At 45.2% G+C, this 15135-nt stretch overlaps 1 protein-coding gene across 2 annotated transcripts in view; it reads left to right on the top strand.

Annotated features, from left to right (window-relative positions):
• Nucleotides 1-4237: 4237 nt before the first annotated feature.
• The window catches only part of GGT5 (gamma-glutamyltransferase 5), a 31248-nt gene continuing 20350 nt past the window's right edge, over nt 4238-15135 (top strand). The window contains exon 1 of one of the 2 annotated variants that reach the window (XM_083717350.1): nt 4238-5110. In XM_083717350.1, coding sequence (XP_083573476.1) covers nt 4944-5110 — 167 coding nt within the window. In that variant the 5' untranslated portion in view covers nt 4238-4943. The remainder of the gene's footprint in view (nt 5111-15135) is intronic. The other variant, XM_083717351.1, reaches the window with a different exon arrangement.

Genomic DNA, 15135 nt, shown 5'->3' with positions numbered 1-15135 from the left:
AGCGGCAGGTGGAAGGAATGCCCTCCTAGTGGGATGGGAAGAAAGGGCTTTGCATTGTATTTCTTTGCTCTATCAGTCTCTTGGCAGGAAAAGGAAAACTCTGATCCCAAAGCTCTGTGCCTTACGGGATATCTTCAGGAGAAGAAAAGGCTAAGGACACAAATCTGGAGTGGACTCCCTAAGATGGTTTGATGGCATCTTGTACACCTCCTTCCAGCAACTCCTGCAGCTGAGCTGGTGCCAAATACAGTGGTACCTCAGGTTAAGTACTTAATTCATTCCGGAGGTCCGTACTTAACCTGAAACTGTTCTTAACCTGAAGCACCACTTTAGTTAATGGGGTCTCCTGCTGCTGCCGTGCCGCCAGAGCACAATTTCTGTTCTCATCCTGAAGCAAAGTTTTTAACCTGAAGCACTAATTCTGGGTTAGTGGAGTCTGTAACCTGAAGCGTATGTAACCCGAGGTACCACTGTATAGTGCTCTGCTATCCTTTGGACCACATCAGCAAGGCTGAAAGAGTGGTCTTGTCATATGGGCAGCCCAGGACCTCCATACGCACTGCCTAGGATTGCGCCCCCCCCCCCAGGAAGACACTTTGGTGCTGCTAATGCAGTGCCCCAGAGGCACACTCCATTGTCTCTCAAGGCAGACAGATGCCAGCAACAGTCCTTTGGCAGAGAGGCTACAACAGCAGCAAGTGCCAATGAGCAGGGCATGAGAAGGTCTCCCGCATTAATTGCATCAAAAATTGGTCCATACTTAATTGCAAGGTCTTTATATTTATTAGCTCAGTTTTGGACAGACCTATTAGTGCAAAATAGCACAGGGATCACCTCGTACCTGGCATGTGCTGTGGTTTCCACTACTTCAAAAGCAGGACACAATGGGCTCTCATCATCTTGAGTGAAACTCAACTTCAGATTTCATCATGGCAAGAAGGAGCGCTGCCTAAGGAGGTTCTGGAGCGACTTCAAAAAGAAGTTTCCATTTCAACAGTCTTTGCACCATATCTCTGCGGTTTTGACCTAGGACCCACATACCTACGGGACCGCCTTTCGCAGTATGCCCTGCGGAGGAGCTTAAGGTCCACAAATGACAACATTTTGGAGGTCCCAAGTCGCAAGATGGTTAGATTGGTCTCAACTAGGGCCAGGGCCTTTTCAGTACTGGCCCTGACTTGGTGGAATGCTCTGTCACAAGAGACTAGGGCCCTGCGGGACTTGACATCTTTCCGCAGGGCCTGCAAGACAGAGCTGTTCCGCCTGGCCTTTGGTTTGGACTCAGCCTGACCCTTATGTTTTCCCTCCCTTTATGGTTTTGATCTATGGGCTATTATTAAAATGAGGCTATTTTAAATTGCCCCCCTTATATTTTTACTGTAATTTTACTGCTGTTAGCCACCCTGAGCCCGGCTCAGGCCAGGGAGGGTGGGGTATAAATTATTATTATTATTATTATTATTATTATTATTATTATTATCCACCACTTGTGGGGTAACTTCCTCCCAATAGATCTCATTGCCCTCCCATCCTGAACTTCAGGCAGGGGCCTTTATCTTCTGTTTCTCTCCTTTGGGGGGACAATTGGTTAAGTAAGGTAGAGGTAAAGGGACCCCTGACCATTAGGTCTAGTCGTGGCTGACTCTGGGGTTGCAGCACTCATCTCGCTTTATTAGCCGAGGGAGCCAGCGTACAGCTTCCAGGTCATGTGGCCAGCATGACTAAGCCGCTTCTGGCGAAACCAGAGCAACGCATGGAAACGCCGTTTACCTTCCCGCCAGAGCGGTACCTATTTATCTACTTGCACTTTGACGTGCTTTCGAACTGCTAGGTTGGCAGGAGCAGGGACCGAGCAACAAGAGCTCACCCCTTGCGGGGATTCGAACCGCCGACCTTCTGATTGGCAAGTCCTAGGTTCTGTGGTTTAACCCACAGTGCCACCTGCGTCCCATGGATTAAGTACCTTCCTCTTAAATTAAGTTGTCGTTTTTTAATCTTATAATATTGTGATGCAGCAGATGACCCATCAATTTCCAAAGACAAATAAAATCCAAAAATGCTGAGGTTCTGAGTGCTTGGATGTGACTGCTTGCCAACTTAGAGCAAGACTAGATGATATATTAGCTGTATCTCTATGTCCTGAAGCCTAAAAGTTTGTTTATTTACACAAATTGCCAGGAATTTGGGGCGGGGAATCCAGATCAAGACCCTAGCATGGGTGGGGGTCTTTTATCAGGGGCTGGCCTAAGAGGTGGGCCAGAGGTCTTTCACACCAGACCCAAGATCTCCTTCTCCCACTTCAAACTTTTAAAAGGTTTTATCTTAAATTTTTGGTATACAGGGAGGCCGAGCGAAGCCACTGAAACCCCACCTCAATCCCCATAAAGGGTCACTCCACAGCCAGGGTTGGTTTGCTGTCCCTGAAAATTGCCCAAAATATGCACCTGTGTGTATAAATTAGCACAGGCAAATTTGTGGTTGTTGTTTTTTTATATAGGATTGCTGCTGTGGTGTCACTCTGGCTTTAACCCTTTGCAGTGCAGCCTGAACGATTCAGGGGTTTCTTCTCCTAATGCAAATTGCAGGCAAGGGGACGCTGATCTGGATGCTAATGGGGTCCTGCCCTTGTCTGCCTCACCCCGCCAAACCAGGGTCCTGATTTGGATCAGATACCCACAATGGCCAATGACAAACCTAGACAGTGTCTTAAAAAGCAGAGACATCACCTTGCCAACAAAGGTCTGTATAGTTAAAGCTATGGTTTTCCCAGTAGTGATGTAAGGAAGTGAGAGCTGGACCATAAAGAAGGCTGATCGCCGAAGAATTGATGCTTTTGAATTATGGTGCCGGAGGAGACTCTTGAGAGTCCCATGGACTGCAAGAAGATCAAACCTCTCCATTCTGAAGGAAATCAGCCCTGAGTACTCACTGGAAGGACAGATCCTGAAGCTGAGGCTCCAATACTTGGTCTTCATGAGAAGAGAAGACTCCCTGGAAAAGACCCTGATGTTGGGAAAGATGGAGGGCACAAGGAGAAGGGGACGACAGAGGACGAGATGGTTGGACAGTGTTGTTGAAGCTATGAGTTTGAGCAAACTGTGGGAGGCAGTGGAAGACAGAAGTGCCTGGCGTGCTCTGGTCCATGGGGTCACGAAGAGTCGGACAACTAAACAACTAAACAACAACAAGCCACGATGGCAATTTGTGCAAAAAACACACACCAACCCAGAATGGAATCAATCCCCAGCTCACATCTGGCTTCATCTGGGCAGATCCAACAGGACCACATCCAGGAGTCAGAAGAGACAGCCTTATGGAAGGCGCCTAGAAGATGGTCTTTGCATAAAAAGAGAGTCCCAAACATGCTTATCACTAACCAGCAAACGAGCAGGCACGTGTCTCCAGAGCGCTCCCTCCAGTGTGAGTCTCTGGTCCTTGGACTCTCCCGGCTGATATCCACCTTTGTGAAGCTTTTCGCACACGTGTCTACGCCTCCTTATGAGCCCTGCCTTGCCCTGACCTTCGAGTTCATCTCTCCCTGCTCCATGTGGATTTGAAAGGAGCCCAGCTTTAACATACAAACTAGGGGACAAGGATAACTGTGACTTTAAAGATGAATGGGAACCCTTTACAAAGTATTTGAAGACGCAACAAAGCGAACTGGACTCCTTGGCTGGTTTTGAATAAACATTCACAAACTTTTTATTGATAATAATCAGCTAAATAGTTTGAGGATCTATACAACTGTGTAACATGCAGAAAACAGCATTTTTAGAGAAATCAAAGACTGGAACTGAGGGAAGTCGGGGTGGGGTTCTGTGGGGGGAGGGAGGGGAAAGGAGGAAAAATGGGGGGAAATAAGGATATGTTTCTGGATAATATGTTTTGTTTCAATTTTGAATAAAAAAGTTATTTAAAAAAAGAAAAAAGGAGCCCAGCTTTGCAACCGGGGGAGGTACTTCTGGCATGGATGAGCCCCACCCCCACCCCCACCCCCCACCTCGCCCCTGTTTTCGGCTGCGAGTCCGTCACATCCCGGCAAATGCAGGTCATAAAATCATAGAATGGTAGAGTTGCAAGCGGCGGCAAGGGTCATCCATTGCAACTTCTTGCAATGCATGAATCTTTTACCCAAAGTGGGGTTCGAACCATCAACCCTAGTGACCTGGGATAGCTCTACTGACTGAGCGATCCCAGGTCGTGCAACTGAAGTTTATTCGGGACGTTTCCCGCTCAGAACCAAGCTTGTTTTTGGGAGAAGGAAAGTGAGGAGGGGAAAGGCATTCGGAAGGCGGGCGAAGTGCTTGCTTCGACGCAACGTCGTCTCACCTCCCCGCCAGCAAGGCGGACGTCGTCTCGCCTCCAAGCAAACTTTGCTCGACGGGTCAGTACACGGGGAATCGGGAGAAGAAACCTGATGCATGCGGATATTTGCGGGTTGGATTCAGGAGGAGGAATGAAACTGCGCGTTTTCCCTTTAAGGGCAACGCACACACACACACACACACACACACACACAAAAACAACAACAACACACACCCCTCCACCTCTCCCCTTGGCTTCGACGGGAGCTCCTGCTGCAAGCTTGCCTGCAAGGGACCTTCCATAAACCGTTTTAATAGACCAGACCCAATTCCGCAGTAGCCAGAGCGCAACAGGCAGCTTCCACTGCATTCGGAAAATCTTGGAAGTTTTCCACACTGGCTTAGCTCTGACTCTCACGCAGTCCCGCCCCCCCCCCTCTAAAAGTTTGCTGTCATAGGAGAAGGATGTCCCGGGCAGGGGGGCGGGCCTCTCCCCCTCTGCCAAACACAGCTCCCCCCCCCGGGGGGGGCGGGGGCAGCCCTTTAAAAAGGCCCAGCTCCGACCGGCGCCTGCAGCACTAGCCAACGCAAGAGCAGCCTTTTGCCTCCTCTAGGAGCCGGAGTCGCGCCGTCTGTGAAATGGGTCTATCGCGCGGCAAGTTCTGCTGCCTGGCTTTGGTGGGCTTGGTGGCCCTGGCGGGAGCCGCGATCCTAGCCGTGCTCCTGACCCGGTCCAGGTGCGCTCCTCCGAGGTACCCTCGGGCAGCAGTGGCGGCGGACACCCAAACCTGCTCCGACATTGGCAGGTAAGAGGGTCGGGCTGGAGGGGCGGGAAGGGGGTCTTCTGTCTCCGGGACTCTCTTTTCCAAGCCTCTGTGTCACACACACACACACACACACACACACCTTTCCTTTTGCCTGGGCTCTTGGCATTTCTGGGTCTTTGCATCACAGCTCAGTCAGGCTAGAGAAAGAGAGACGGTGGTTTCTCCTTCTGAGATGGGACTTGTTAATTCAAACTCTCACCTGCTTCACCCAGAGGAGCCAAATACTTTTTGGGGTGAGCTGGGTCCCCCCAAAGTTGATGGCCATTGTCATTCAAATGGTGTTGGCGTGTCCCATCATGTGATCAATTATCTGAGGTGAGGCTTACCTGTGCCCCCCCCCACCAAAATATTTTATTCAAGTTGGCACCCCTGGCTCCAGCAAGGGTTTTTCCAGGAGCCCCTCACCTCCCCAGACTTCCTTGTCACCCCGGACATCGCCTTCGGGGCCACAATATTCTGTCCTGTGCTCCTACATAGAATCATAGAATTGTAGAGTCGGGAGGTTGAGTAATAAGTCATAATAAGTTACAACAAGTTATAATAAGGATTTGCTGAATTAAGAATCTGAATTGGAATACAAAAGGGGGAGGTGAGAGGAGGTCTGGGAAACAAGTTAATGGAAATGAGTAATGGAAATTATATTTGTTTTAATTGTTCTTTTTGTTTTTGTGTTTTTGTATTTTTATTATTTCTTTTTTTGTGTATGTCTATTTTTTTGTATTAATTGGAAACTTTAATAAATATTATATATTAAAAAAAATTGTAGAGTCGGAAGGGACCCTCAGGGTCATTCAGTCCAACCCCCTGTGATGCAGGAATCCATCTAACCTCTGCTTAACAATCTCCAACGGAGGAAAGAGTCCACAGCTACCTCCTGAAGAAGTTCCTCCTGCTGTTTATCATCTCTTATTGTCAGAAAGTTCTTCCTTAAGTTTAAGCCTGGATGGCTTTAGAAGAGGATTAGACACATGGGCGCAGCCAGGATTTGTGGGTTTTTTGGAGGGTGGGGCAGGACACTTACCTGCCACTGTCCTCTAGCAGTTTCAGAAATCAATGTCTCAACAACAGTTCTTTTGTATTATTTTCTTTTGACCCCAAGCACTCGGAAATATCTGCCAAAATCTTTCTACCGGTACTTTTATTTGTTGACTTGGTTTAGGGGAGGCCACGCCCATGATTAGACAAATCCAGCCGCTCTCTTTTTTTAAAAAAATGATTTTAACATACAAATTTTAAAACGTACCACACAGATTATTACAAATACACTTTTTTTGGACTTCCATCAGCACCTCCGATGATCTTCCGTTTTAACCTCTTTCATGCATTACTTAATTTTATATTGTCTTTACCCTCTTAACTTATCATCCCACCTTTTACATTTTTACAATACTCCTCACAGAACTTCTTGCAGACCTACAAACGTCGTCTGACCATCACAAATACTTTTCATATAGTTCGGTAAATTTCTGGTCCCGCCGGTTTCGGATCCTTCCTGTTAATTTGTCTAATTCTGTGTAGTCCATCAGCTTCATCCTCCATTCTTCAATCGCTGGCAATTCTTCTTGCTTCCATTTCTGGGCCGATAATATCCTAGCTGCTGTTACTGCATATAAGAAAAGCTTATATTCTTTTCTATTTATATCACTTCCCACCATTCCCAATAGAAATGCTTCTGGTTTCTTTGCAAATGTATATTGCAACATTTTTTTCAACTCATCATCTCCCAAAAGCATTTCACCTTTTTACATTCCCACCACATATGATAAAATGTTCCCTCTTTTTCTTTACATTTCCAACACTTATTACTAGTTTTATACATTTTCGCTAGTTTAACAGGGGTGATATACCATCTATACACCATTTTCATCACATTTTCTTTTAATGCATCACATGCAGTAAACTTTAGACCTTCTTTCCATAATTTCACCCATTCACTCAATTGTATATTATATCCAAAATCTTTAGCCCAATGAATCATAACCAAATCCAGCCGTTCTCAACCTGTGGGCCCCCAGATGTTGTTGGACTACAACTCCCATCATCCCTGAGCCCTGGCCTCACTAGCTAGGGGTGATGGGAGCTGTAGTTCAACAACATCTGGGGACCCACAGGTTGAAAAAGGCTGGACAAATCCATGGAGGAGAGGGCTATTGACGGCTACTAGCCAGGATGGCAATGCACTGGCTGGCTCTGTGGGTCAGAGGCAGCAATGATTCTGAATTCCAGCTGCTGGAAACCTCAGGAGGGGAGAAGGCTTTTGTGTTTGAATCCTGTTTGAGGGTTCTCGCCCCCCCCCCGCCCCTTTGGGGCCCCTGTTTGACCACCATGAGAACAGGATGGTGGGCTAGATGGACCATTGGCCTGATCCAGCGGGCTCGTCTGGTATTCTTTTATGTTCTTAAACTAAGAAGACTGTTTGGGTAAGGTAAAGGTAAAGGGGCCCCTGACCATTAGGTCCAGTCATGACCGACTCTGGGGTTGCGGCATTCATCTCGCTTTATTGGTCGAGGGAGCTGGCATACAGCTTACAGGTCATGTGGCCAGCATGACTAAGCTGCTTGTGGCGAACCAGAGCAGCGCACGGAAACGCCGTTTACCTTCCCGCCAGAGCAGTACCTATTTATCTACTTGCACTTTGACGTGCTTTCAAACTGCTAAGTGGGCAGGAGCAGGGACTGAGCAATGTATTTTTCAAAACTTTTTTTTAAAAAAAAAAAATTTCACAGCGTTTTTTTATATGCGTATAGATTCCACCTGTGTGTCAATGGGGTGTCAAATCAGAAGCTGCTGGATGTTAGAAGCAGCAGGCAGAAAGAAGTGAGATGGGGGATTGTTGGCCCAGACATGTCTCTGGGGAGGTGGGTCTATGAACCACCACTGCCCCCCACTTGACCTTCTCTTGCTTCCAGGGGGTGTTGACAGCCTTTCACTATACTCCAACCATTTCATCTCACAGGTATAGTTCTCTGAAGGGGAAATCCCCAGGAAGATATTGCTTCCCCCCCACCCCTAGTGCTCAGAACAGCTCTCTTTCCCCCTCCTTCCTGGTACCCCCCCTTCCTCCGAGGAACCCCTTATGAGACACAGAGCATATTCCTACATGCTTTAGATGGGATTCCTGCACTGCATCTAGTTGCATTAGATGGCCCTTTGGGTCCCTTCCAGCCCTACAGTTCTATGATTCCCCCAGCTGTGGGGTAGAGGAATGAATGGTGCTGTTATAACCCCAAGGTTGCAGGTTCGATTCCTATATGGGACAAGCTGCATATTCCTTTATTGTAAGGGGTTTGATTTTATGATCCTCAGGGTGCCTTGCAACTCTAGATTTCTATGATCTATGACCATCGTTTGAAACTGGCACTTCTCCAGATTTTGCAGCGCAAGCAACGTGCATGAGAAAGATTAGATAAAGCTTGCGTTTTAAAAATAGATATGTTAGTTAAAAACAGCTTGCAAAAAAAGAGTTACGTACTAAGAGAAAATTTCTTACGAGGACATGTACGTCAGGAGAACTGCACACCAAAATGGTGCTGAGTTTTGTGACAGGAATTTGGAGGTCTTAGATATATGTTAAATGTTCATAAGTGTACCAACCAAGTACATAGATCAGCACAGGAAGACCGACCCGGAACTATTTTTTATTCCCAAACTGTCCCAAACTGACCAAATGTTTTCTCTGCACTGCAAGGTCAAAGGAAAATGGAAAAGCCTCCCCATTGTCTTTTCCTTCACAAATCCTGTCTTAAGTGTATGTCTTTGTTTGAATAGGGTGAGCCTGTGACCTGACTCAGGAACTAAGTATTTATCATTACTAAGTATTTAGCATTACAGAAGACTGGCCAGGCTCCCCAGGGTATCCAATCAAGTAACCTGCCAGACAGGAGAAAAACAACATTGAAATTTCTGTTTTAGACTGCCTTTTCTGTGATGTAGGTATGATGTATCTGGGATGGTGGTCTTGAGCTACACCCCTTCTGTGATGTATGTATGTGGGGGTGGTCTTGATCTACAGGGTGGCAATTTCAAAAGTCTATACTGTATAAGGCCTTGCGCACCATTGTTCTGGGTTCCTCCTCCCTCCTTCGTGTGGTGAGTGAGGACCCTGTTGCAACAGATCAATAAAGATCAGGCTTAATAGCTGCTTTGCTTCTCAATATGGCGTCTGTTATTTTCTCCTACCAATAGGGAACCTATGTAAGGACTCTATATGGGCTCTTGGATACCCCCATAAGGGGAAAAGGGCAATTTTTGTTTACAAGAGTTTCTTTAAAATGGTAATAAAAAAGAATGCAAACTCCCATGGAAATGTGGAGAGCTGAATTTAAGACTGGGGAAAATGAGAAAGGGCAGATTTGCTTCCCCCGTCCGTCCCTCCAATGCGTGGGTTAAATCCTGGAGTCTCCTTCACAAACCTCCAAGGAAGGTGATCCAACTCTGGATTGGAAGGCCAACATTCCATTGGCCAATCGATCACCCGAGGAGAAGGCATTTCCCTCTCAGTTATCTAATAAAGGCATTTTCCATCCCAGCCAGCTAGCAAATCCCTCTGCCTTATCTCCTCCTTCAAAGCCACAGAGGCCTTTATCTCCCTCCTTTCTCAAATATTTGCAGATCTTGGCATTCCCCTCTAATCTAAGGACCTTCCATCCTCTTGGCCTTTCTTGCTGTCCTCCCAGTTCTCCTCATTTTGTCCAAACACCGTTATGGTTTTCTTCACACGGCCAAGGGTCAAAGTATACGTCTGTGGAAGCACAGGGCATGTGTGGTTAAGAGCACGGGATTCTTATGTATGCAGCGCATATAGATAAGGTATGGAACTTGCTCCATACCTATCTATGAAGGTCTCCAACTTGTATAGCTTGAAAAGAGAATTAGACAAATGCCTGGAGGAGAGGGCTATCCATTGCTGCTAGTCAGAATGGCTGTGCTCTGGTTCTATGGTTGGAGGCAGCAGCGCTTCTGAAAACCACTGGGGATGGGATGGTTCTAGGATCCTACTTGTAGGTTTTCCCATTGGGGCATCTGGTTGGCCACTGTGAGGACAGAGACTCAGCTACACTCAGTCAGTTATATTGTTGTGACTCTTGAGAGTCCCGTGGACTGCAAGGGGATCAAACCTCTCCATTCTGAAGGAAATCAGCCCTGAGTGCTCACTGGAAGGACAGATCCTGAAGCTGAGGCTCCAATACTTTGGCCACCTCATGAGAAGAGAAGACTCCCTGGAAAAGACCCTGATGTTGGGAAAGATGGAGGGCACAAGGAGAAGGGGATGACAGAGGACGAGATGGTTGGACAGTGTTCTCAAAGATACAAACATGAGTTTGACCAAACTGCGGGAGGCAGTGGAAGACAGGAGTGCCTGGCGTGCTCTGGTCTATGGGGTCACGAAGAGTCGGACACGACTAAACGACTAAACAACAACAACTCTGTTGTAAAGACGCGACACCAGATGGCGATGTAGAGCACAAAAATTGTCTATGCGATTTTACATAGGGTCGCCCCCTTTGTTATAATAATCCCCTATTTATCTACTTGCACTGGTGTGCTTTCGAACTGCTATGTCGGCAGGAGCCGGGACAGAGCAACGGGAGCTCACCCACTGCAGGGATTCAAATCACTGACCTTCCAATCAGCAAGCCCAAGAGGCTCAGTGGTTTAGACCACAACGCCACCTGCTCCCTATAACAGGCTGCAAACACAAAGGGAAATGAACAGATAATGGCAAAGGGAACCTTCTCTTTAAAAAGTGACTTTGAAACAACAAATGGAGGAAAGGCGTTTTGCAGAGATAAAAACTGCAAACAAAAACTGGAAGCTGTTTGATGGGAAGACCCTCCCTGATCCCTCCTAGTGATTAAGAAAACCACATGTAGTCCTTGAGACAGTTCTGCTGCTGCTGCTGTTGTTGAATTTATACCCCACCTTCCTGCTAAAGTACAAAAGTAGCACTGTTTTAAAAGAACACAAAAAATAAACCCCAAAAGGGGGAAAAATAAACATTAAAAACCAAAAGCACTTTAGAAACAAGCAAGCTGCAGTTTTAAAAGCAGGTGACACAATAGACCCTGGGATTTCTTTTGTAAAAGCTTCCTTAAAAACAGCAACAACACAGTAGTGCCTTTTGGGTATTATAGGGGTAGAACTACCTAAACAGTACAGAAATTTATTCATGTATGCGACTACAGCGGCAAGAATGTTATTTGCCCCAGAATGGAAAGAAGAAGAAGTCCTGACGAAAGAAGAATGGAGACAAAAACTTATGGACTATGCAGAAGTGGCGAAACTTGCTGGAAAAATAAGAAATCAAGATAACAAACTTTTAATAAAAGAACGGAAATGGTTTATTGAATATTTACAAATAAGCTGTAAAAAAATAAGAACATTGGCAGGATTATTGTAATAACCTGCAGTTTCATAAGGGTATATACCGTATTTTTCGCTCTATAAGATGCACCAGACCACGAGACGCAACTAGTTTTTGGTGGAGGAAAACAAGAAAAAAATATATATTCTGAATCTCAGAAGCTGGAACAGCAAGAGGGATTGTTGCGCAGTGAAAGCAGCTATCCCTCTTGCTGTTCTGGCTTCTGGGATAGCTGCACAGCCTGCATTCGCTCCATAAGACGTACACACGTTTCCCCTTACTTTTTAGGAGGGAAAAAGTGAGTCTTATAGAGCAAAAAATACGGTAATTAAAGTACAGTGGTACCTCTACTTATGAGCACCTCTGATTACGTATCCTTCGAGATACGCATGCTGCAAACCCGGAAGTATTTTTCTGGGTTCCGCCCCGCGCACATGTGCAGAAGCGCTCTACTGCGCAGTAAGTATGCGCAGAACAGGCCCGTCCACAACCGGAGGTACCAATGTAGATGAATAAAAGAGTAAGTTAAGTTAATTTAGAATATGCAGAAAAATGATAAAATTAAATTTAAGGAACCACAGAAAGAGGAGGAAGGAGGTCGAGTTTTGAAATGTTGAAATGAATGTAAAACTATTGAAATGTATGTAACTGAAAATCAAAAATTAAAAAACAACAACACTGTTAGGCCTGTATTAAGAACCACAGTGGCCAGTTCTGAAACCTTAAAAGCAGACAGCCCACCTGGAGATTTCAGTCTAGCTGAACCAGCAGGCAATTGACCTCCCCATCCTAAGCATTTGTCTTCATCACAAGCAAATGAAAGGCACCACGTCCAAGGCATCTATAGAGGAGAGGCATTTAGCAGCTGGCAGTATCTGTTTCCAAAGAACATCCATCTTGGAGTTGTACTGGACAGCTCAGTGAAGGGAGAAGGGGGAATTCCACACTAGGAAAGGGACTGAAACTAAAACTGCCAGTACCATAAAGCCCTAATTCAAAACTATGGTGCAGCTGGAATAGTGCTTGCAGTTCTGGTGAAATCGCTTCACAAAATAGATGGAAGAGCTGGAAAAGGTTCAGAAAAGGGCAAGGAAACTCCCATGTGAAGAAAAGTTTGGGACTTTTCAGTGTGGAGGAAAGGTGACATGTCAGAGGTGTGCAAAAATTATTCATTATTTCTTTATAGTTGACCCTTCCTCCCAAAGGAGCCTGTTTTTTCCGTGGTGTGGGAAACAGATCCCTTTCACAAATTAACACTAGTGTGTGTGTGTGGGGGGGGGACTTTCAGACCATATTCCCAATTTTTTTAACAAGGTTTTTGCACTTTTTCAGGGGAGTCATTTGTGGGGGTGGGAGGTGACTGATTTGTTCTTGGTCTGTTTTAATTGTTTCCAGTGTGTGTTCAGGGTTATTGGGGGGGGGCATTCTGATCATCCTCAGTTTTTCTTCTGTGAAATGGGTATTTTGTGGTACCCATGACTGTTTCTTAGATTTCCAAATGTACTCTGGGGCCTCAAAATAGTTGGTGGAGCCCTTGTTCCTTTTTTTTTTTTAATGATATTTATTAAGAGTTTAGAGATTACAGAAAGGAAAAAAAAAAACAAAGAGCAAAAAAATTAACAACGTATACATTACAATACATAAAAAATAGATAGAGGGAAAATAAAAAATAAAAATAAAAATACAACAATCACAATAAAAATGAAAAAAAAACACACATCCAATATTCCATCTCTTTATCTTTCGTTTACTTGTTTCATCGACCTCCTCACACCTCCCTTTTTGTATTCTAGTTTAGTTATTTGTTTCAGCAAATTCTTTCCATCTTTCTCAGTTTTTATTGGATAATTTATCTTAACAGTCTAACCTATCAATTAACTCAGCAAATCCTTTTCATCTTTCACAATATTCTGTCATTCAATTTACCTTAATTTATTTTAACCTTATCTTACGATAAAAAACCTTAAATCCTAGAACTTAATACTTATTTATACATAATTCCTAATATCATTTCTACTAAAGCCAAATGATTTCATTCCACCATTTTTCCTAATTCCCAAAATAAATTTTACCCTAATTCCCAAAATAAATTTTTAAAGCTTTCTTCCAATCTTCATCCAATGTCTCTTCTTCCTGGTCTCGGGTTATGTCAGACCTTACTGCCCATTCCATCTAGTCCATCAACCTGGTAGTCTTATGTCTGAGGCTCTTAAGTCTTTTCCAAGTCCCTTCTGCAGTTCTTCTTCTTGTTTATACCAGCACTTTGCCTTGTCTTTTGTTAATCTCTTTCTTAATCTCTTTCCTTTCTCATTGAGGAGTAGGTCTCGGGGAAACTCCAACCCAAAAATATCTCCATCTCCCCTCCATAGGTCAGCCCATTCCCCACAGTCCCATTCCCCACAATCAGCAGGATAGTCCAGAAAATATTTAAATGCATGTTTCAAAGTCCCTCCAAAATTAAGGACCCCCACAACTCCAGACCCCCCCTGGCCTGCTCCAGGTTCAATCTTCAAGAACAGCGGCTTATGCTCCTGCAGGGCCTCGGTTCTCTCCATTTGTGTCGCATGAGGTTCAGCAGCAACCTCCTCCATTGTCTTCTGCGTTTGCACTTGCCCTGTCAAAACAGGTTCCTGGGTTGGATCCTGAGTGGTTTCTATATAAGTATTTACTGTTTGTCCAAAATTTTGAACTGCAACAGTCATCACATTCATCTTCTCATGCATCTGCTCCAACAAGGCGCTTGTCTTGCAAAAAGCAAACACCAAAACTTATTCAATACCCATTTTTGTTCAAGGTCAGAGTCTGGTCTCACGATCCTAATCTCCACAGCTGTGAAATCCCCAGATCGATTCCAGCAACAATTTAACAAGCTCCCTCTAGAGTGAACAATTTCCACTTGTATCCATCTTTTGAAAGCAAGTCCAGCAAAAGAAAGTTACTTTCAATTTTCAATTTTTTTTGTTTCTTTTAAATGCAAAAGGTAACTTTGGAATCAATTTGTTTCTCTTCTTTAACTATCTGTCAAAAAACGTTCCATTCATAGTTGATGAGCTTCCCCAAAAGTTTCTGTCTCTGACACCCCGTTCCCAGGTTTGAGACGGTGGACATTTACCTTTCTTTACTCTCTCTCCGCAGGCTTGAACAATCAAAATTTCCCCTCTTTTCCCCTGCTTCCAAGAGGGGTTTTGATGGTTAAAAATGAAGGAAATTTAGGTCTTTATTACAACTTTCTAGACTTTGGCTTGCACAATTTTTGCTTCAGTCTATTTACAAAAAGCGGAAGGCAGACTTCCTGTTTAGAGCTTCCCGCTTCAATGACAAATTAAAGTGTCTCTTAATCCAATTTTCCGTTCTACTCACAGGTACTTGTTTAAAGTCCAATTGTCCACAGGAAAAAGTCAGCGCTCTCCGGCAACGGCTGTGCGGCTTCACTCCGTAAAAATAGCGGTCGATTCAAGACACCACGCTGCTCACCCCACGTCGCTTCGGATCCCCGAAAAAGGGGTTTCCCTGCGAGTAGGGGAGGCGCTCCTGGTGTCAGCCGAATCCCATGTTCCCAGGCTTCCTCCGCCTGGGATTTTTAAGGGGTCTCCGCCTTCGCTGCGGCGGCAAGACCCGATTTTCGCGGAGCTCCTCTAAG

This window comes from Podarcis gaigeae (genome assembly GCF_964106915.1).
Source record: "Podarcis gaigeae genome assembly, chromosome: 16".
In the NCBI taxonomy this organism is placed as follows: Eukaryota; Metazoa; Chordata; class Lepidosauria; order Squamata; family Lacertidae; genus Podarcis; species Podarcis gaigeae.
The sequence above is the reverse complement of the archived record's forward strand: the minus strand, read 5'-3'. Positions and strand labels throughout refer to the sequence as shown.